Source organism: Budorcas taxicolor, chromosome 17 (genome assembly GCF_023091745.1).
Source record: "Budorcas taxicolor isolate Tak-1 chromosome 17, Takin1.1, whole genome shotgun sequence".
NCBI classification, from domain to species: domain Eukaryota; kingdom Metazoa; phylum Chordata; class Mammalia; order Artiodactyla; family Bovidae; genus Budorcas; species Budorcas taxicolor.
The window spans coordinates 16,998,131-17,019,055 of NC_068926.1; the positions used below are offsets into that span (position 1 = coordinate 16,998,131).

General features: G+C 39.6%; 1 protein-coding gene across 2 annotated transcripts; it reads right to left on the reverse strand.

The window, feature by feature from the left end:
* Positions 1 to 1,249: 1,249 nt before the first annotated feature.
* ZNF330 (zinc finger protein 330) lies at positions 1,250 to 19,913 on the reverse strand. 2 transcript variants are annotated; one of them, XM_052654814.1, is made up of 10 exons: positions 19,772 to 19,913; positions 17,782 to 17,927; positions 16,144 to 16,163; positions 15,966 to 16,036; positions 13,865 to 13,944; positions 11,028 to 11,154; positions 10,280 to 10,384; positions 6,355 to 6,401; positions 3,334 to 3,451; positions 1,250 to 1,914 (listed from the first exon to the last, which is right to left on the reverse strand). In XM_052654814.1, the coding sequence occupies exons 2-10, from the start codon at positions 17,899 to 17,901 to the stop codon at positions 1,640 to 1,642; spliced, it is 963 nt and encodes a 320-aa protein (XP_052510774.1). In that variant the 5' UTR covers positions 17,902 to 17,927; positions 19,772 to 19,913; the 3' UTR covers positions 1,250 to 1,639. The 2 variants fall into 2 exon arrangements, with proteins under 2 accessions (XP_052510774.1, XP_052510776.1); XM_052654816.1 differs by lacking the exon at positions 19,772 to 19,913 and adding an exon at positions 19,130 to 19,150.
* Positions 19,914 to 20,925: the final 1,012 nt, after the last annotated feature.

Below are 20,925 nucleotides of genomic sequence, written 5' to 3' on the forward strand. Positions count from 1 at the left end.
TTCCAGTCCCAAGCATTCTCCTCCTGTTTTACTCAATACATCCAGGCCAATTCTTGCAGCTCCGTTGGGGTACAGTCTGTCTCCTGTCTCATCAGGCCCAGCCTCTCGCTGGCTGAGTTTTGCTTAACCCTAACTACAGCTGCTCACCCCGCGTTCTAGGTCTCGTGGCATGGACACAGAGCAAGTCCTGAAGCGGGGACAGGTTGCCTGGGGAAAGAGACCTGTGCATTACCACCCAGCTTGGGAGCGGGTTAGGGCTGCCTGCCCTTAACAGAGAAGTGGGCTGTGACTGCAGGCTCACGAAGCTCAGGAATCTAGAGAGGGCAAACCTTCAGTAGCATTCACTCAGATGTCGCCATCTCACTTGTCAGAGTCCTCAACTTTCCCAGTCCTTTGACCACTGCAAAACAGACCTGCCCTGACTGACAGCTGTCTTTTGAAGTTTATCCATTCAGACTACTAGGTCCTGGTTTGGTCCTCAGTGTTCTCAGTTCTCCTGCTACAAGAGATGGAAGCTTCTCTGCATGCATCTAGAGGATCTCTGGCTTGCCACGCCTGGTTTTCTGGTGCCTATTATTGCCCTCGGCTGTTCATTACAGTTCTATGGAGTAACAGGGGCTCAGTAGTAGCCATCGGACCCTGTTATCCTCAAGGCTCAATTTTCTCCAGATTCTCAAATGCCAGCCAGTCCAATACTGCATTCCTTTCTACCGAACCATCCCCATGCATCATCAGTGTAAATTGCAACCATTCCCCACCCACCATGAATGACAGGGTCCAGCTGAATCACTCTGTGTCCACCACACACTATACATTTCTGATACCTATCTCACGTATTAGATAAAAAATGACATAGTTTATACAAAAATTCTGGAACGCTTTCCAAAATAGGTTTAAAACAGTGTGAATAAGAAATTAAATGTCAAAAGTTTATAAGTGAGATACTAGATTTATTCAAAGAGAAATCAAATTTCCTGGGTAAAACATCTGTGTGATAATACTGATTCTGTGTCTCTGAAAAATGGCTATATGGTCACCTTTGTCCATACATTTAAGCATAAATAACAGGTATTTTCAGGACACACACTGTGAAGAAAGAACTGAATGAGTCAATGGCTGAAACATACATATAATGACTTAAGATAACATGACTATTTAATGAAAATTTAGCAGATAACACCTGACTTTTATCCTATGGACAAATAAGAAAAAATACAATCATTCATTTTACCCATTACATTTTACAAAATCAGACAAAAAGATTTTATAAGCACAGTTTTTTAATAAAAACAGCAATTTCATTTCAAACAAATATATTATCATCCTATTCCTTTATCCTATATATGTATTTAATTGGCAAACCTACTAGATTACAGAAATCAGTAAAAATCCAATCCATGATGCTTCAATTGCTTAGATCGATCATATTACACTTGAAATTCATTTTTCTTATGTTAGAAGCCTGATTATCAGTTCCTATTAAAATGCTATGCCCTACTCCTTGTCCCAATAAATGTGACTAGTCTCTGCACAAGGCTAAGTAACAGTATGTAGAATACTTTTGAACATTCACACATGATTCATCAAGCACACAGATCCCAGCTCCTAAGACAAGGTCATCAAAGGGCAAGCAGCTCTCCTAGTTCTCTTGTTCCTCATAGTGAGCGTAGCCACTGGCATAGGTCCTTCCTAAATTCAAATTAGTAAACAAATCTGATGACTCAGCATCTGAATCTTTTCCACCTTCATCTTCTTCCTCTTCATCATCCTCTGCTTCGTACTCATCTTCCTCCTCATCATGGCAGCCAGCACCAGCATACTTATCAGATGCAAGGTTCTTCCAATAGGCATCATACCCACAAGCTCCATCTCCCTCTTCACCTCCAGTTTGCCTGCCAAATTTCAGGGAACGTGCTACAAAACACAGATATATATGCGGTGTTTGATTAAATTCTCCAAATCCTCTACAGCACATAAAATTATGTGAACCTATCTGCTTCTTACTCTCAAATGCAAAAGTCAGTCACATTTTCCTTATTTACTCACTTAAAATTTAACTGGAAAGAAGGAAGACCCTGGGGGCTCAGTAGTAAAGCATCCACCTGCCTACACAGGAGACATGGGTTCGATCCCTGACATGGGAAAATCCCACATGCCACGGAGCAACTAAGTCCATGCTCCACAAATACTGAGCCCATGTGCTGCACCTACTGAAACCCATACTCTGCAACGAGAAGCCACTGCAATGAGAAGCCTGCGTACCGCAACTAGAGAGCAGTGCCCTCTTGCTGCAAGTAGAGAAGAACCCGCACAGCAATAAATAAATAAAACTTCAAAAAGAAAAAAAGGAGACCTCAGAAAAAACAGTCAGTTATCTCCTACTCACAGTCGACATATACATCATACAAAACAGATGATCAACATGACTGTGTCGTTTCATTAAATCTAGTCAAGGTTGGAAAACAAAATAAGAATAGCATTCTAGATACATACATTAAATACGGAACATTAAGGTCTAAAAGGCCTTTGTTTGATTAATTGAAAGTATATTTTCAAATTATAGAACACCTGATTTCATGTCATTATATTCTTCTCAAAAGAACTATTTTGTAATTCAGATATCCTAGAAAATAAAGCCTGTCATTTCTTCTGCCTTACTAGCAAAACAAAGTTTAGTGCAAAAAATTATGTCTCACCTCACTGCATAACTGTGTCTTTGATTAAACAAAGTACAGTCAGAGTCATTTAGAATTTTGGTTCTGTTCTGATATGTTTGGTAAAGAGTCAAATTCTCTTTAACAAAATTGTGAGCTGCATTATTGTAAGCACATTATAGTAGTTGCATTCCTTCATGGAAAAATTACATTAAACCATAAAACAATTTCCTAGAGTAGCAATGTACAACATAATAAGCACTGCTGCTCAAATATCAGACACCTAAGAATAGCTTCAAAATGAGTTCCAACTTCCAAGTACTGAAGATTACCAGAACTTGAATATTAAGGATTTATTACCACACAATTATTTAACAAGGAAGCCAAAGCAAAAACAGACAAATCACTTTTTGGTCTTAAATGTCAGTATTCACTATGTCATTAATTGAAGCAAATGCCAAATACTGAAGTGAATGATGGTAAATTTCTAATGTTAAACTGAAAAATTTTACCCACAATTTCCCAAGGCTATAAAATTCCATTTGCTTAGGAGAACATGTTCATCTTCTCAAATATGAAGAAAAGGCAAAAACAAAAATTGAAAGAGGAAAGAAAGAAACAAATCTTGTCTATGCATTAAAGCAAAATCACTCCAGTGTTATTTTAAGAAAAGCCTTACTTGACATGCTAAGATCCTTAGTTTCCTGAGTTTCATGTCCACATTTAGGGCAGGGAGGCTGTTTTCCTTTTTCTTGTTTAAACACCTTGCTCCTTGTATGATCATCACAGAAACAAGCCTATATAGGAGAAATAAAAATTAGGAAGTTAAATAAGTAATTCAAAAAATACATGAAGACATCACTCAATGTTTTTGTTGTTCAGTTGCTAAGGCATGTCTGAGTAGTTGCAATCTTATGACTGCCACCACGCCAGGCTGTCCTGTCCTTCACTATCCCCTGGAGTTTGCTCAAACTCAGGTCCACTAAGTTAGTGATGCCATCCAACCATCTCATCCTCTGTCACCCTCTTCTCCTCCTGCCCTCAATCTTTGCCACCACGTGGGTCTTTTCCAATGGACTTGGCCCTTTGCATAAGGTGACCAAAGTTCTAGAGCGTCAGCTTCAGCATCAGTCCTTCCAATGAATAGTCAGGGGTGACTTCCTTTAGGATTGATTGATTTCCTTGCTGTCCAAAAGATTCTTAAGAGTCTTCTCGGGAACCACAATTCAGTTCAGTTCAGTCACTCAGTTCAGTTCAGTTGCTCAGTTGTGTCCGACTCTTTGCAACCCCATGAATCGCAGCACACCAGACCTCCCTATCCATCAGTCATGTCCAACTCTTTGTAACCCTGTGGACTGCAGGACGCCAAGCTTTCCTGTCTATCACCAACTCCCAGAGCTTGCTCATACTCATGTCCATCAAGTCGGTGATGATGTCCAACCATCTCATCCTCTGTCATCCCCTTCTCCTCCCACCTTCTATCTTTCCCAGCATCAGGATCTTTACCAGTGAGTCAGTTCTTCGCATCAGGTGGCCAAAATATTGGAGTTTCAGCTTCAGCACCAGTCCTTCCAGTGAATATTCAGGACTGATATCCTTGAGGATTGACTGGGGTTTGATCTCCTTGGTGTCCAAGGGAACCTCAAGGGTCTTCTCCAACATCACAGTTCAAAAGCATCAATTCTTCAGTGCTCATCTTTCTTTAATAGTCCAACTCTCTCATCCATACATGACTACCGAAAAAATCATAGTTTTCACTAGATGGACCTTAGTCGGCAAAGTAATGTCTCTGCATTTTAATACTCTGTCTAGGTTTGTCATAACTTTTTTCCAAGGAGCAAGTGTCTTAATTTCATGGCTGCAGTCACCACCTGCAGTGATTTTGGAGCACAAAAAAAAAAAGTCTCTCACTCTTTCCATTATTTCCCCATATATTTGCCATGAAGTGATGGGACCACACGCCATGATCTTAGTTTTCTGAACACTGAGTTTAAGCCAACTTTTTCACACTCCTCTTTCACTTTCATCAAGAGGCTCTTTAATTCTTCACTTTCTGCCATAAGGGTGGTGTCATCTGCATATCTGAGGTTATTAATGTTTCTCCTGGCAATCCTGATTCCAGCTTGTGCTTCATCCAGCCCAGCATTTCTCATGATGTACTCTGCATATAAGTTAAACAAGCAGGGTGACAATATACAGCCTTGATGTACTCCTTTTCTGAATTGGAACCAGTCTGTTGCTCCACGTCCTATTCCAACTGTTGCTTCTTGACCTGCACATAGATTTCTCAGGAGGCAAGTAAGGTGATCTGGTATTTCCATTTCTGTAAGAATTTTCCACAGTTTGTTGTGATCCACACAGTCAAAGGCTTTGGCACAGTCAATAAAGCAGAAGTAGATGTTTTTCTGGAACTCTCTTTTTCTGGTATTCATAGCTGTAGTCACCATGCACGGAGCCAAAAAATATCAAGTCTGGAACTCTCTTTTCCTGGAACAATTAGAAAGCATCAATTCTTCAGTGCTCAGCCTTCTTTCTGGACCATCACTCAATATATCAAGGAAATTTAAAGATATACTTTGTTCAGGCGAAGATGAGTTTTGTTGGGACTGGTAACATTCTTGATTTCAATTCCTTAAGGGAAAAGGTCTCTGCCAGAACTCTTCTGAACTATGACCTAAACACATGGCATAAAGTAAACACAGGGTGTGACATGCAGACACATTTTTTCCTATGAGTATTCACAAAGACTCTGATGAGATAATGGTGAACAGCTCATCTATCCACGCAGAGCATACCGTCTAACTGGGAGCACATAACTGGAGATGCAAGAGCAGAGAAGGAGCACCAAACCAGGTCAGGGATTCAGGAAAGACTCCCAGGAGATGTGATGTCTTAGCTGAGATCTAAGATACGGAGAATGGGGGTGCAGCGGGGTAAGCAAGAGTGGACGAGTTGTCTAAGGCAGAGGAAACAGCACAGACCAACTTGGAGAGGAGTTGGGAAAGAAGAGATACGACTAGGCGTATTAATAAGAACCACAGAAATTACTCTGAGACTAAGTGAATCAGGGTGCATCTGTTCAGTGATCCTTGACAAATGGAAATGGTGGAGACAAGGTATAAGGAAGCAGAACATTATGGAAATCTTCACTTTCCTCAAACTCTACCGAGCACGTCCATTTTGACATAAATTAAAATATACTCCCATCATTTTGGTCAGAATGTTCTCCATAAATATAAGGTATGAAAACACTGAGCTAAGATTCAGCAGACCCACACACTAGTGTTCAAGTCAACACACGCCAACTGGATGAGTTCTGAAATGTCTCTTAAGCTGTCTCAACTGCATTCACAATCTCTACAATAAAAGAATTAAACTACATGATGTTTGCAGGCATGTATGCTAAACTGCTTCATTTGTGTCTGACTCTTTGTGATCCTACAGACTGTAGCCCACCAGGCTCCTCTGTCCATGGGATTCTCCAGGCAAGAATACTGGAGTGGGTTGTCATGCCCTCCTCCAGGGGAACCTGCATCTCCTGCATTTCAGGAGGATTCTTTTACCACTGAGCCACCAGGCAAACCCACATATAATGTTTAAGGACCCTTATAGATTTATTACAACTAAAAATATTCTAAGGGCTGGTGGGAATATATGGGAATTAGAAACAAATCTAAAACTAAAAAATATAAAAGTATACCTTACAACGGAGACAGGAATGCTGACCAAGCCGATTGCATGAAACACCTGTGTGGGAAAGTACATAATATCCAGATTCAAATTTGGAATGAAAACATTATTTTCCACAGATTTATACTTGTGCTGTCTTATCTTAGATTAACTATCAACATTTCTTTTGTCTCATAACTTTGAGGAAACAAAAAAGAGATGGAATTGCCAGCCAGAGGGAAGGAAACCAGCAAATGCACATCCCCAGCATTCTTTCACTATTACAACTCTAATTATCCTCTAATCTCCTTCCATTCCTCCAAAACTAGGAGATGGCAAATGTCATTAGTGATATTTTAAAACAAATGGTAAAACATCTTTTTTTCCCCGTGACACAGGCTAGACTCTTCACTTAATGATATAATATTTCTATTTTTAAAAGAATAACATCTCCATTAATATATATTATCTCCTGGTGGTATAGGCTATTGCCATTCTTTGCAAACTTCTGATATGAGAAAAGGTGGAAAAGCGTGACTATGAAGAGAAAATAATGTTCAAGGGGGCAGGAAAACAGATGGAAAAATCCCAAAATATCTCTATTTTAGTCAGTAAGCCACATTTAATTTTGGTCATTATCTACAATTAATGCAAAAAAATCTACACTTAAGTGCAAATATTTTGGAATACCCAAAATGTCTGGCATATATTGAGTATGTCACAAATGGAAGACAAAAATAATTAAGAGACATATAAGAACAAAAAAATAAACTAAGCCTTACCCTGATACAGCATAAATATAAACTATTAACTTTCAATTTACTCAGAGGTCTTGAAAAAAGAAAAGTAAACAAAAGGAATTTTATCTTTATAATTCAAATATTTGACCAGATATTTCTAACTTGGGGATTCTTTTATTAAATTTGTCTGGATCATGGGAAGCTTTTTTCTGGGCCAGGGAGTTATTTTTTTAAAAACTCAAGGATGATTTCTCAACTATGTGTATTATTATTGTTTCTGTCCAACCCCGCTCTTCCTTCCACAGTACCAGATGGATTTGTATTACTTGTCCTAAATGCTAACAGTAAAAGTAAAAATCAACTGCGTACTCACCAAACGTTAGATATATATAGGCATACCAAACTACTCCTATAAACTATATTGTTTCAGTCTGTGGAGGAAAAAGCCTGAAACCTCAATCATCTCTACTTGAAGATATATCCGGAATTCTTAGGTTCAGTCTTCATTCAGTCAAAAAATGGATTATTGTTTAGTTGCTCAGTAGTGTCCGACTCTCTTGAGACCCCAGGGACTGTAGCCCACCAGGCTCCTCTGTCCATGGGATTTCCCAGACAAGAATACTGGAGTGGGTTGCCATTTCCTTCTCTAGGGGATCTTCCCGACCCAGGGACCGAACCTCTGTCTCCTGTTTGGCAGGTACATTCTTTACCGTTGAGCCACCAGGGAAGCCCACACACTGTAAATCCCTTTCAAATACAGCACCGGAACACACTGAAAGCATAAAGTGCCTCACCCGATTTCCCTGTGCACCAAGCGTTTCCCACCCCCGCCAGCTGAGCTTTGGGCACGCCTCAGAGACACAATTCTAAGAGATTCCCTGCTGTCCACCGCTACGTCACCTCTCAAGAACCCAAGCCATTCTGGCGGGACGTGGCTCTGCCAGTCTGCTGCTAACTACCTCAGCCCCACACACAGGCGCTCCAGTTATCTGTCCCGTTCATTTTTCTCCCGAAGAATTAAAATCTTGAGTTTATATTTACAAATGCATTTCTTCCAGATTCTAAAAAATATTGTGACTTTCCTAGTTTTAGACTGGGGAATGGTTTTCTTTTTAAATCTCTTTCTGTGTCTTCAGAGTATTTTAAAAGAAAGCAGGTTTGGATACATCAAAGACTACTGATAATCAGCCACTTAAATTGGAGGCCCCCAAGCCATTTTCATTATTTGAAAAAATAAAGACAGAGTACACACATGTGTGGGGATTTTTTTTCCTCTCAAGACATTCTTCCCACTGGTTATGCAGGTAAAATAAGTATTTTAAAGAATTCCCATAATTTCCCATTCATAGTTATAAGTTCAAATCCAAAAATGATGAGATACGACCAGCAAGGGAGTAGAAACAAACTATCTTTGGGGCTTATATGTATGATTAGGGCAGTATTTCAGAGCAAACATTTCAACCACTGAATGGCAACTGGCAAAGGAAGAATGACAAAGGAAAAATAAAGCAATGAAAAAAAGTAAAGAAAGAGGATAAATTACACTAAGCCAAAGAAACCTGTGAATCTGCAATGAGAATGACTTTAATATGAGGTATCAAAGACATGGTAACAGATTTATATTAAAATCCCTTCCACTATTCAGTATCTTTATTTTTCCTTTGTCTTTTACCAAATCACTAAAACTTTATCACTCAAAGTTGCCTGTCTTTGGGTTTAAATACTATAAAATACATAAAGCTCCCAATTTTCAAATAAAATATTTCAATTTTTATATTACACATTCTGTACAAGTCTAGGAACAGCTGAAAAATGCTAACTACTTTGACATGTTCCTTTGATCTTTTGACATTTTCTTTATAAATACTGTGAGAATTACATATGTGTTTGGACATTGTGTTAGACTGATGACTTACCAACTTTGTATTTATAGATGTTATAGATGAGTGTAAGGATTAACATTTTATAGTAGAACAAGAACCAAATTCATGAGAGTGAACCTGGAATTTCAGCCTTTCCTACAATGGTGTCTACTATTTACTAAGGGCTTCCTAAGTACCCTTAGAAAGGGTACCGTCCTGATGCTTCATATGGATTCTCTTCTCAATTAACTCTTGGAAAAAATTAGCATCTTCCTTTTAAAACATAACAAAACTCAGGTTTAGAAAGATTTGGTAATTTGCCCCAAAACATATGGCCCGTAAGAAATCAAGTACGATAACCCTATATGCGAGACAGCGAAAGAGACACAGAAGTATAGAACAGTCTTTTGGACTCTGGGAGAGGGAGAGGGTGGGATGACTTGGGGGAATGGCATTGAAACATGTATATCATATAAGAAACGAATCGCCAGTCCAGGTTCGATACAGGATGCATGGGGCTGGTGCACTGGGATGACCAGGAGGGATGGTACAGGGAGGGAGGTGGGAGGGGAATTCAGGATGGGGAGCATGTGTATGCCTGTGGCGGATTCATGTTGATATGTGGCAGAACCAATACAATATTGTCAAGTAATTAGCCTCCAATTAAAATAAATAAATTTAAATTAAAAAAAAGAAATCAAGTAATGTTTGAATCTAAAACTCGAGCTTTTGAGAAATTAACAGAGTAAGAATATAATACAATCTTATCTGTAAAAATGATACCATGAACCCATCAGTAACACTGGTTCTCAAACTGGAATATACATGAGAATTATGGGAACAGGCTAAATACAGATGCCTGGCCCCCACCACAGACTTAAAATCTCCAAGGATGAGACTTGGGTACCTCCATTTTCTAAAAACCTCCACAGGTATTTCCAATCAGACGACTGTCTAAGAGTCACTAGAACCAAAAGCAGGAACAAACTAGGGGTTGAACCACTTATTTGGGGACATCTGAAAATAGGGTCGGGGAGAGGGGCTAGTTATTGTAATAACTTGAAAGTGAAAACGCCATTCAGTACTCAGGATCAGGAATGCTACGAGCCCTGCAATGCCTGATCAATCCCACAAAATGAAGAACTGACCCAACCCAAATGCCACTGGCACCACTGCTGGAAAACAATGGACTGTATGTGTTCTGAATTTTTTCTAGAAACAGAAAATAGATACTGAATTAGATTATAGTCCATAAGAGGCCACATCAAAAACCAGATTCCTTCTCCCGTAAGTTTAACACTTACACTATTAAGAATCTTAGGTATAAAGAACATGTAACATATTAAAAACTTACATTTAAATGTTTCCGCTTCTAAAACCTGGCAGCTGGCTTGATGTTCAAACTGATCATCTTCACAGAGAAAGTTATGGCAAAAAGAACAACTGAAAATTCTGCCTCCTATTGGATTAAAGAACAAAACCCACAAATGTAAATATAATAAAAGTTTAATTTAAAAAATTCTCATCTATAAAACTGCTCAGAAAAGATGGCAAGTTATCTCAGATGTATACCAAAATAGCACAGCAATTCTTGTTCTGGTAAAAGCTACAAAGAAAACTAACCGACTGAACCAAGAGAATGAACTCCCACTATATCCTAGCTCCCAATATAACGTGCAATGCTGAGAGATACTTCCTCTCCGGTACGTAACTCCCCTCCCTACCTGCCTTGGTAGACAATCCTAGCACTGCCTCTTAATGTTGGTATGTATAAATCCTTTCTCCAACTAAAGTTTACCTGGTCCCCAACCTTCCTGGCACCAGGGACAGGTTTGGGGATGTGGGGGGATGGTTTCAGGATGATTCAAGCACATTCCGTTTATTGTGTGCTTTATTTCTCATCTCAGCTCCTCATCTGACGGGAGGTACCAGTCTGTGGCTTGGAGGTTGGGGACCCCTGAACTATACTGATAATGGGAACAGTGCCAATACTTAGGGCTGAGAGTATCCTGTAAAAAGAAAAATCAAACTAGAGCATCTAGAATGTTTCAAGGTCATCCTTCACTTCCAGCAAAGCTCATCACTTGTATGTGACCACTCACCGTGGTCCCACACACCCCGTTCACATTCCACACACTCAGCATCGGTAAGCGGGCAGGCACAGGCATGTGTACTGAGACACTTCCTACCATGACAGACCCAAGCTTCACAGAAGTCACATATTGCACCCTGCAACAAAAAAACACCAAAAATTAATCTCTGCCACCTGACTGGCTACGACCATTATTTAAGTAAAGGTTATCACCAAAATTATATGCATTCAGCCACTCATCAACATTCAGTGATAGAGTGGCTACATTTAAAAATGTACTGCTTTCTCTAACCCAAAATTAAACAAGGTTCCCTGAAGATCCAACTTCTTCAGCAATAGTTATTTACAATACACAAATCTACGCTACAAATCCAAAGGAAAAGAAGCAAGAGGGAAACTATACACGTACTCTAACGTTAATCATTAAAATAAGTCAAAGAGTGGACAGTCGTCAAACTGATTTTAAATTAAATGAAGTCTAGAGCCCACAATTCAAACATCCCTGTCCTATAGCAATTTTGTTAACTAAACTGAACTTTTTCAAATATTAACATTTCTGACTTAAGAAAGATCCTTACCTGTGAAATTTATAAAATAATCATGTAACTTTTCTAGAATAACAGAGAGAAAATGTTAAATTTCTGCCAGCATCTTTTTTCTTTTAAAGCAGCTTATGTTTTAAATCCCCAATGGCTCAGTGGATAAAGAGTCTGCCTACCAGTGCAGGAGACACAGGAGATGCCGGTTTGATCCCTGCATTGGGAAGACCCCCTGGAGTAGGAAACGGCAACCCACTCCAGTATTCTTGCCTGAAACATCCCAAGGACAGAGGAGCCTGGCAAACTATACTCCATGAGGCCGCAAAGTGTCAGATATGACTGAGTGACTGAACACACACACACAGCACATATTGTAAACCATTAATATACTTCTTTGTAGAAAAAAACTAAAGTAAAATATGTTGCTAAATGACAAGGCAATAAGACTCCAATCCTCTGTCAAGATAAGACTGTTAAGACTATGCCTTTCAATGACACCATGACATCTACAGGACACTAAGAGCTAGAAAGACTCTTCAGAAAATGGAACTGAACGGTGTTTCCTTTACAGGTGAGGAGGGACAGGGCATGATGCAAGTTCCAGAGCTACATTAGAGAGGAGCCGTTCCAGAGCTACATTAGAGAGGAGCCGTGATTTAAATCCAGGTCTTCTGAACCTCAATGTTCAGTGTCGCATTCAACACAATTCAAGGCTCCGTAACAAAAGTGGTAAAGAACAAATAGGAAGAATGTTTTGGACTTGTAGAAGTAGATTACCAGTGTGGATAACAAATCCTCGAATGTTAACTCAGAAGAAAGATGACACACTAACCTGGGTGATGCAAGGGAGTTTAAAGAGAGAATTTACAAATAACAGGGAAGGGCATAAAAAGCCATCAAGGGATGATACACATATACCCGTAGACCTGAAGGGATACAGGCAAGGGGAAGAAGAAGGTTCTAGAACCACAAGAGAGAGCCATATGAAGAGGACTACCTATTCAAATAAAGGAGACCAGGACAACATGGTAGGGAGAAAGCTGGAAGAATAAACACCCAGGTCGTAATTTCCTCCCCTCGTCAGCCCCTCCATGGGCTGAAGCCAAAAAAAAAAAAAAGCCATAAGTAAGAAAGTCACCGACCCAGTTCACACACACAGGCCAGGCTCCCATGACAAATCAGGGTGGAGAAGAGTGAAGGGAGAGGGAATCTTAACTGGCAAATAGAAAATGGCCAGAAAATCACTATTCTAGGACTCAGAGCTAACAATGCATGATTCTACTTAAATGTATTCTTTATATAAGAGATCATTCACACTAACACAATTCAGTGAATTAAAAAAGTAGTAATTTGATAAATCTAGACATACCAAGGAAGATTATAACAGCTTCTGAATAAAGGCAACACTGCCAATCCTATACTTAAAGAAGAATTTTCACAAGATGATTATAATTCTGGCTCTTACTTCTGTAAGACATGCACACATGAAAAACGCAAAGGTCTACTTTATGATGAAAAATTATGTGTTCTTGGAAAATTATTACTTATATTCTACTTTAAATATTATATTCCTCATGGACTGATATTTGGAACTGAGCATAAATTAATACAATAGAATATGGTAAAAAGGGTCAAAAGGATAACATCTTTTAGTGGAAAAAAGAGTAAAATGCATCACAGGACACAACTGTTTCTATTATTTAAAACAATGAACTTCCTTTGAAAATTCTACATGTCATGAAGGATAACTACATGCAATAAAGTACATTATGTCTATATGTAGTGAAGAGGAAAACTCTGTTAACTACGTACTCTTTTCTCAAATGCAAGGCTTTAAAAATACAATTAATCATAGGTTGTTTTGGAACTTAGGTTGCTTATTCAACCAAAAGCCTGAATCTTAATTTAGCAGAACTTTTAATATGGAAAGGGCTTCCCTGGGGGCTCACAGTAAAGAATCTGCCTGCAATGTGGGAATAATATATTGTTGAGGTCTAATTAAGACACATTAAAAAGGCCCCACTGATAAATGAATTGTTTGGGTCCATATTAGATGAGTTTCCATTCCTTGTACATTTCCCAGTAAGAAAGAAGGAAGCCGTCTGTACATTTCCCAGTAAGAAAAGAAGTAGTCAAAAACATGTGGAGAATAAGTGAAAATCATACAAAACCATGCCAGATAATCCAGACTAACTGAACCAAGGGACAAAGCAATACCATTTGGGAACAAATAACTGCATATTGGTAAGAATGCCTTCTCTATTACCTTGGAAATCTACTGGTATAAAAGATATGACAAGAAGCTTACCACCATGGCAAGGCCAGTACTGTAGACACCAGCATGCTTTACGACACAGTCTGAAGACTTCATCATGCACTTTGTTTTCCCTAGCAAAGAAATGAATTTTCACTATTAGTCTTACAAAGTGGTCCATGTAAATATTCACTAATTCCTCTTTTTATCTAGCCCAAGATCCTACGGAAATAATTTGAAAATAGAGACTAGCACTGTTTACTGCTTACATAACTGAAAAAAGAAAATGGATATAACTGAGATCTTAACAGTCAGATCTTTTCAGATTAGGAATTTATATACTACTTCATGTTTGTAGTAACATCAGAAATTAAAGGTTATGCTTTCTTATCTAATCATCACTAGAACAGTTTAAAACCTTGTGCATTTTTTGAATTTTCAGATGAATTAAGAGATTTCAAAGTGATACGCACATTTTATAATTCACAATAAAGGCAGTCTGATTTGAAGGGACTGCTTCTTTCCACAGAAGATCTCAAACCAAATATAAAATAACTATTCAAATTACCTAGTTCATTTTTTATGTTTATCCATAGTTAAAAATTTATAAACATAGCTCCCAGGTAAGCATTCTTCCAAAAGAATTGTCAAATAGCGCCCAAGTGAGCACAAAAACTCAAGAACACAGTGATAAAGCAAAAAAATCACAATACAACCACAGGAGCTCTGATCTAGCAGTAAATTAGCAATCTGAAACACCATCAGGAAATTCATTTATCACATGCCATGAAAGGATTAACGGTGACATACTAATCACACATCTCAGACACCACAAAGTAGAACACGGAAGAAACAGAAGACTCTCGATTTTCCATTACCCTGATTACCTAGGAAACCAAGCTAGACAAGAGGAAACAGGAAGAAAGAGAAACTGGAAATGAGAGGCAGCAGCACCCCAACTGTTCCATGTCCAACACCAAGGGCAAGAACTAGTGAGCAGGAGAGGCATCCACGCATAGCGCTCCAGACGCTGAAGACAGGCAAAGGGCCTCGCGAGGCTGTATCTCCATCTTCTCCACAATCTGTATTTTCGCATTCTACATCCATTTGTCTTTAGTGAATAAAGATATAAAAACCAGCAGATGATAGGTTTATCTAGGCTAGTGTTCTCCTTTCCATTAATTACAGACTTCAAAGACATCTTTGGAAGCTGGAAATATTCAGGGGTGTGGCCCTAAGCCTTCCTAACTTTCTGCAATGTTACCATGCATAAATACATTTAAATGAGCATATCTCAAACTGTGTTTCACCTGAAACTATCATCCCATAACCAAAGGGGAACCTGTGTTTAAACAAAAGTTTGGGGAGTGGTTCTGGAATGAATACAATTAATCAGGCTTCTTTACTGGAGGTCTACAGAATCTTACACATACACATATGTAACAGAATTCTCCCCGATGGCAGTGAGGGAAACATGCAGTACGTCTCAAAGGCGCGCATTGCTTGAAGAATACCTATTAATATACCAAGTGCTCCGTGGAAGACTATTTGGGAAACATCAACTTTGCTGTTCTGTGAACTACTATATAGTTTCACTCTGAATAATCATTCACTCTGAATAAAAATTCATTAAGTACATGGCTTAGGATTTCTATTCCACTTACTTGGGAATACATGTGAGGAAACTCAAGAATCATACACTGAGAACCAAATAAGAAAACAAGTGATCACAAAAACCAGCCCCAGGTAAATGTTCAATGAAATCACGTTCAATGGTCTAACCAACATACTGCAGGCAGTATCAGCAAGAATCAAGTTAGAGAAGTAAACAAAAGATATCAACAAGACTAAGACAGCATAAAGAAAAGTTCAGGATCACCAAATCTTATTAGTTTGAAATTTAATCTTTTCATGTTTAAAAAAACATACATGGTACCAAAATTGTATCTTAATTATTTTTCCAGCGTGACATCAAACAGATAAAACCAACATGTGACAGTTTTCTGGTAGGCCAAATAACATTTTATGTTATCTTATTAACAGTAAGCATAACACTATCGTAAATGATAATGATGAACCCACAGGTTCAAACTAAATAAATACCAAATAAATGTTTTAGTAAAAGAAAAGGCATGCATTTTTACCATATACTTACCACACTGTGCACAAATTGGTAACTTCTGTACAGAATTACAAAAGTAGCAAAATGCTCTATTCTTCTGCCGCCTTGTCATGTAAAAGAAAATTTTTAAATACAGTCAATATCAGGTAAAAGGTCCATCTATGTTATTACATATAAATAGAAAAAAGATAGAAAAACAAATAAAATTTACCTCTGACACTTGTCACATTCCTGTAAAATATAAAAACATAACATTAATCTTTCTACCGGATGAAAATTGCAAAGTCACTTGCATTATAAAGAATATCCCATTTTTCTGTTAAAATGTAAGTGACACTTGCTCAAAAGCCCATGTATACCAGCATCTACACACACTTTAATAACAAAGGTATGCTATTGGGCATACCACACTAGAGAAAGCAGCGGCATTTTCACAAAAGAGGCTAAAAACAGTAGTGGTCTGTGTTTTGAATTTTTTTTCCTAAGGAATCAGAAAAATAACACCGAATGGTACAAGAAACAGTAGGGAACACAGCATGTTGAAGCGCATAGAAAATCCAGAATTCTGAAAATGGTACCAAGAACTCCACAATCTGGCCTCTAGTCACTTTTCAAACTTTGTTGGCCTCTTCCCTTTAGATTCAAATCACTATTTGCCAGTCGTTCTCAAAATACGTCTTGTACTCTTTCTTTTCCATGCCTTACTTATTCTAATACATCTCCCTGAAAAGTCTCTCCTCACTCCTTTACTTGCTGCAAGCTCTGGTGATGATCCCACCTCTTCTATGAACTGAACCCCCGCCCCCACATTCATCTTTTACCACCTTTTACTCCTAATATACCTTAGCCCCAATTGTACCTTTTCTGCAGCACTTACCAAAGTCTAGCCCTTACTGCATATATTTATGGATGAGTCATTTCGTCTTCCTTCTCTTCTCTAGAAATGACCCTGGCACAGAGAACGGAGTCCCCACTGTCCTAATTATACAATGTAACCTTGCTCCCCCTCACCCCCCAACCCAGTCATAAATGTCGGTTAACCCAGGGATGGGCACCCACCCACGCCCAACCTATCAGAACGCTTTCCCTCTTTTAGGACAATATGTGCTGTAACATGCAAGCTATAAACCCAGTGGTTATGAACCCAAACGAAATAAAACAATCTGAGAAAATGGAACTAAATAAAAGAAAGGGACACAACTAGAAGTTGTTCCAGGTTCCCGCATCCCAGCTACATCCTTGTGCTTCCAACTACACAAGTTAGTCCATTATTCATTCAGTCAACTCTATTTCTCCCTGAAGTTACTTAACTTGGATTTCTGTAATTTATAAACATTAGGTAATACAGAAAACAACTGAGCCCACAGCTTGTGGAAACAGAGACTGTCATTCACCTATGATCCTCCATAGTGCCTAAAATAGCAGAGCAGGTACACGATAAACACTTGAGGAATTAAGTCATATTAAGCACTTCATAAATGTCTGATGAACAAAAATACACATAAAAAGGAATGGGAAGAGAAAAAGTACAGAGGCGTGGAAATCCCAGTTTGGGGACAACGCAGAGAAAACGTGGTCCGAGGAAGGGATGAGGTAATGATGACATGTGGGAGAAAGGCTCCAATTAATAGGATAAGTTGAGGAAGGTGTACTAGGTTAGAAAGGCTGGAAAATGTCACACAGTTCCTAGTTATGTATTCTTGATCAATACAATAGTAGCCAAGATAGTATGACAGGATTTATAAAATCAAACAGAACTCAACTGCTATTCGGTGTTAATGAAAACAACAGACACACCTTTAACACAGATTTCCATAGTTTTTCAACTGAGAACCAAAAGACCCATTACCATTGACGCATTGCATGGATGTTTAGCTAAATCTATGGTGCTTCTTGATGCTCTTAGTTGTTTTTCCCGTTCCCGGCGGTTCTCTGCCTTCTTCCTTGCACCAGTCTTTTTTTTCGGCATTTTCCCTTCTTTAGCAGCAGCAGCAGCTACACAAGCAAGCAGAGAAGATATAATCGCCATGTTGTGTTTGCTATTTTAAAGAAACTGAGGAGCAGCAGAATGAAATGCTCTAATTCTCATTAAATTTTAAACTCAACTCTGCCATTGTGATGGTTAAGCACATTTTAAGCTTTTATGAAATATTAAGCTTACACCATTCCAAATAGATGGCTTTAGAAAAACAAAGCATTTATTTGTATTATCAAATAGTTCTAAAAAATGTAAACATCAAAAGATTTATCCTAACAGCCAAAATGGTTTTCTTTCCCACAGAGAAGTTTCTTTGATGTTACACAATATCCTTTAAAAATTACTCTGTACCAAGTGAACAAAATTATTAGGAATGTATTATTTACCCAGTTTATTTCACTTTTTAAGCTATATATTCAGATAACCTGATGCTGCCAAGACTTCATGTCTAGTTTCTCCCACATAGTACCTAGATAAAACATCCAAGAGTCATGTCAAATGACATCAACTACAAAGCCAAACTATCCTTTCTGAAAAAAGATTAAAGTCATCAGAATCAATCTGACTCCTTGAAAGCTGCCTTTCCTTACACTTTTACCTGCAGTGAGCATGTAATTTTAACTTCAAATTTAAGAGTATGTGCTTACCACACGTCAAAATAAGGACTTTAAAACTGGCTTTTATCAGCTAGTTGAAAGAACCACCACACTTAGAAAAAACAAGATTTTGACGAAATAACACATTTTTATTTGGCTTTTCATCCCATCTGAAGACCACAAGTTCCCTGAAAATTCCAGTTCTATCTTTTTTGACAAGCTTTGCCTCCCAGCCCTTTGGGCATAAATTAAGCACTTAATAAATGGAGAAATACACAAACGAGTCCACATGCTTGCTTTGAAATAGAAACTTAAAGTTCCTAGTATTCTTCAAACTACATATACTTTTTAAAAAATGTCTTTTCTAAGGGTGGTTCTCAAAAATTATCTGGAAATCTATAAAAGTACAGACTGAGCCTTCTGGGCTCTATCCAAGATCTACAAATCCGAAACTTCCAAGCATGGTTACAAGTTTCACGGCGGACTGACAAACAACCTCCATGAAGACAAAAATATTCTTATTCAAACAAAGCGGAGTCGTGTCCACGATACAGGGAGACAGTTCTAAGAAAGCACAACTCGACATTTATATTTCTCATTACAGTATCGCAAAAATCACACACCAGCTTGTGCCTGGAACAGGACTAAGGTCACTCAAAAGTTTTTCTACTTCCTGGGTTTCAACGCTAACGCCGGAATGCCCAATCCATCAACCGTGTGGTGGTTAGCTAAGTCTTATAGACAAACCAGGCCAAGAGGTTTCGTGGGTGGTGATACGGAGTAACATCCAAATCCACTAGGTCACCCTTCCAATATTTAAAGTGACAAGATACACAGAGTGAAAAAACGTGTACTGCCCTCGCCAAATGAGCTCCGGAAATAATCACAAGGTGTTCCTCGGGTGAAATTTTCTGCGTCCCCAGGGGTAAATCCGCTGGGAAAGTTGAGCCTCATTTTTACCCCTCCAGTTTGTTTTGTAAACTTAAAAACTGAATTGTTCTCGGTTTTATACGGTATTAAGCCCTTCTCCAGGAAGGTTCCCACTTCTTCAGGACGTGGCCCGTGTCTTGAAATGAAGAAACAGGCCCGGGGGGCGGGGGTGGTGTCACTGCGGCTCGGGAGGCAAAGCCTGCAGCAGGAGGGCCGGAGGTGCGGGGGGCGTCCAGGCGCGACTAGGCGGCCGTGCCACGCGGCTGGGGAAACCGACGCCGTCCCCGCCCGCGGGGCACCCTCCCTCGCGCGCGCTCCGGGCGGACCTCGCTCACCCTCGCGGGGAGGCCGGACTCACTCCGGGGGCCGAGGGGCAGGGAATGGCGTGAAGCCGGCCGCGGCGGCAGCAGCTCCAACGCGCGAACCACAACCCTAGGAGAAAAACGCTACTAAGCCCGGAGAAACGCGGACAGAAGCGCTTACAGATACTAGGAGCCGGACCGGACGTCCTCTGACGTCACAGCGTCCTAACGGCCACACGTCGATAGAGGAGGGCCCGCCCACTTCTGTTCGCTCCGCCCCGTCCCTGCCCCTCACGCGCGGGGCGGGGCTCCCAATGCTGTGCAGAGAACCTGGGAGGTGAGGAAAAAGGAGGGAACCGGAAGGGGAAAGTGGTTGGGAAGGGAGCCATCAATTTTATGTTTTCAGAAAAGGAGAACGCTAAAGGAAGAGAAAAATCTAAAAGGAAAAAGAGACTCACAGCCTGGTACTGGATCACGTACAAACAGAAAATTCTTGCTTAGTTCTTCTGGAAACTTTTTTGTTCCCGCACAACCACTTTTCATGTTTGCTGCACAAGCTAGACCTTTAGTTGCCAGTGAAGTTCTGTACTACCCTCCTTTGTCTGTTTCCGCTGGCCTCTGGAATTCCAGTCTTTTGTGAATAAACTCTTCCACATTCTAGATCTCCAGTGTGCTCTTCCTGTCTTTAGCTGAGACATAACATCCTCTTCCTCCCAGAGGCTGCTTGCTTTAAACTTTAAGGAGAAGATGGCTTATTTTTCCACACTTCTTTTATGTCTTGGTTAGGAGCTTAGGGTCTGTCCCCTTGCTCCCCAGTGACCTACTCAGATGATCCCTCCTCCTTTTTATGTAGCCATGCCACTTTTTATCCTTCCTTGTTGCTTTGTGTTACTCTCTCCTTAGTGATGAAAATCTTTGGTTCCAACTTCGGCCATCACCGGAAGTCACATGAACATCTAAATGGAAGACCTGTCCTCTTGGGTTCTGGCTTTCATCTCCAGCAGCCATCATCTCTGCTCCAAGACAGACACCCACGGTCATGACTACCACAGGACTTGTCGTCAGGTGGAACTACTGAAATCCAAAATTCAAACGTTTAACCATCCAACCTCCTATATTGTCAACTCTCTCAGTTGTCCTTAATGAAGACTTGGAATCACGTCGTCCTTCTCTTTTCTCGGTATCAA

Coding starts and splice junctions, on each gene's coding strand:
- ZNF330 (XM_052654814.1), bottom strand. CDS start 17,901: ATGCCGAAAAAAAAGACTGGTGCAAGGAAGAAGGCAGAGAACCGCCGG. Junction 16,164..17,781: donor ATCCATGCAATGCGTCAATG/GTAATGGGTCTT, acceptor TATATTTTACAG/GAATGTGACAAGTGTCAGAG. Junction 3,452..6,354: donor ATTCCTGTCTCCGTTGTAAG/GTATACTTTTAT, acceptor TCTCCTATATAG/GCTTGTTTCTGTGATGATCA.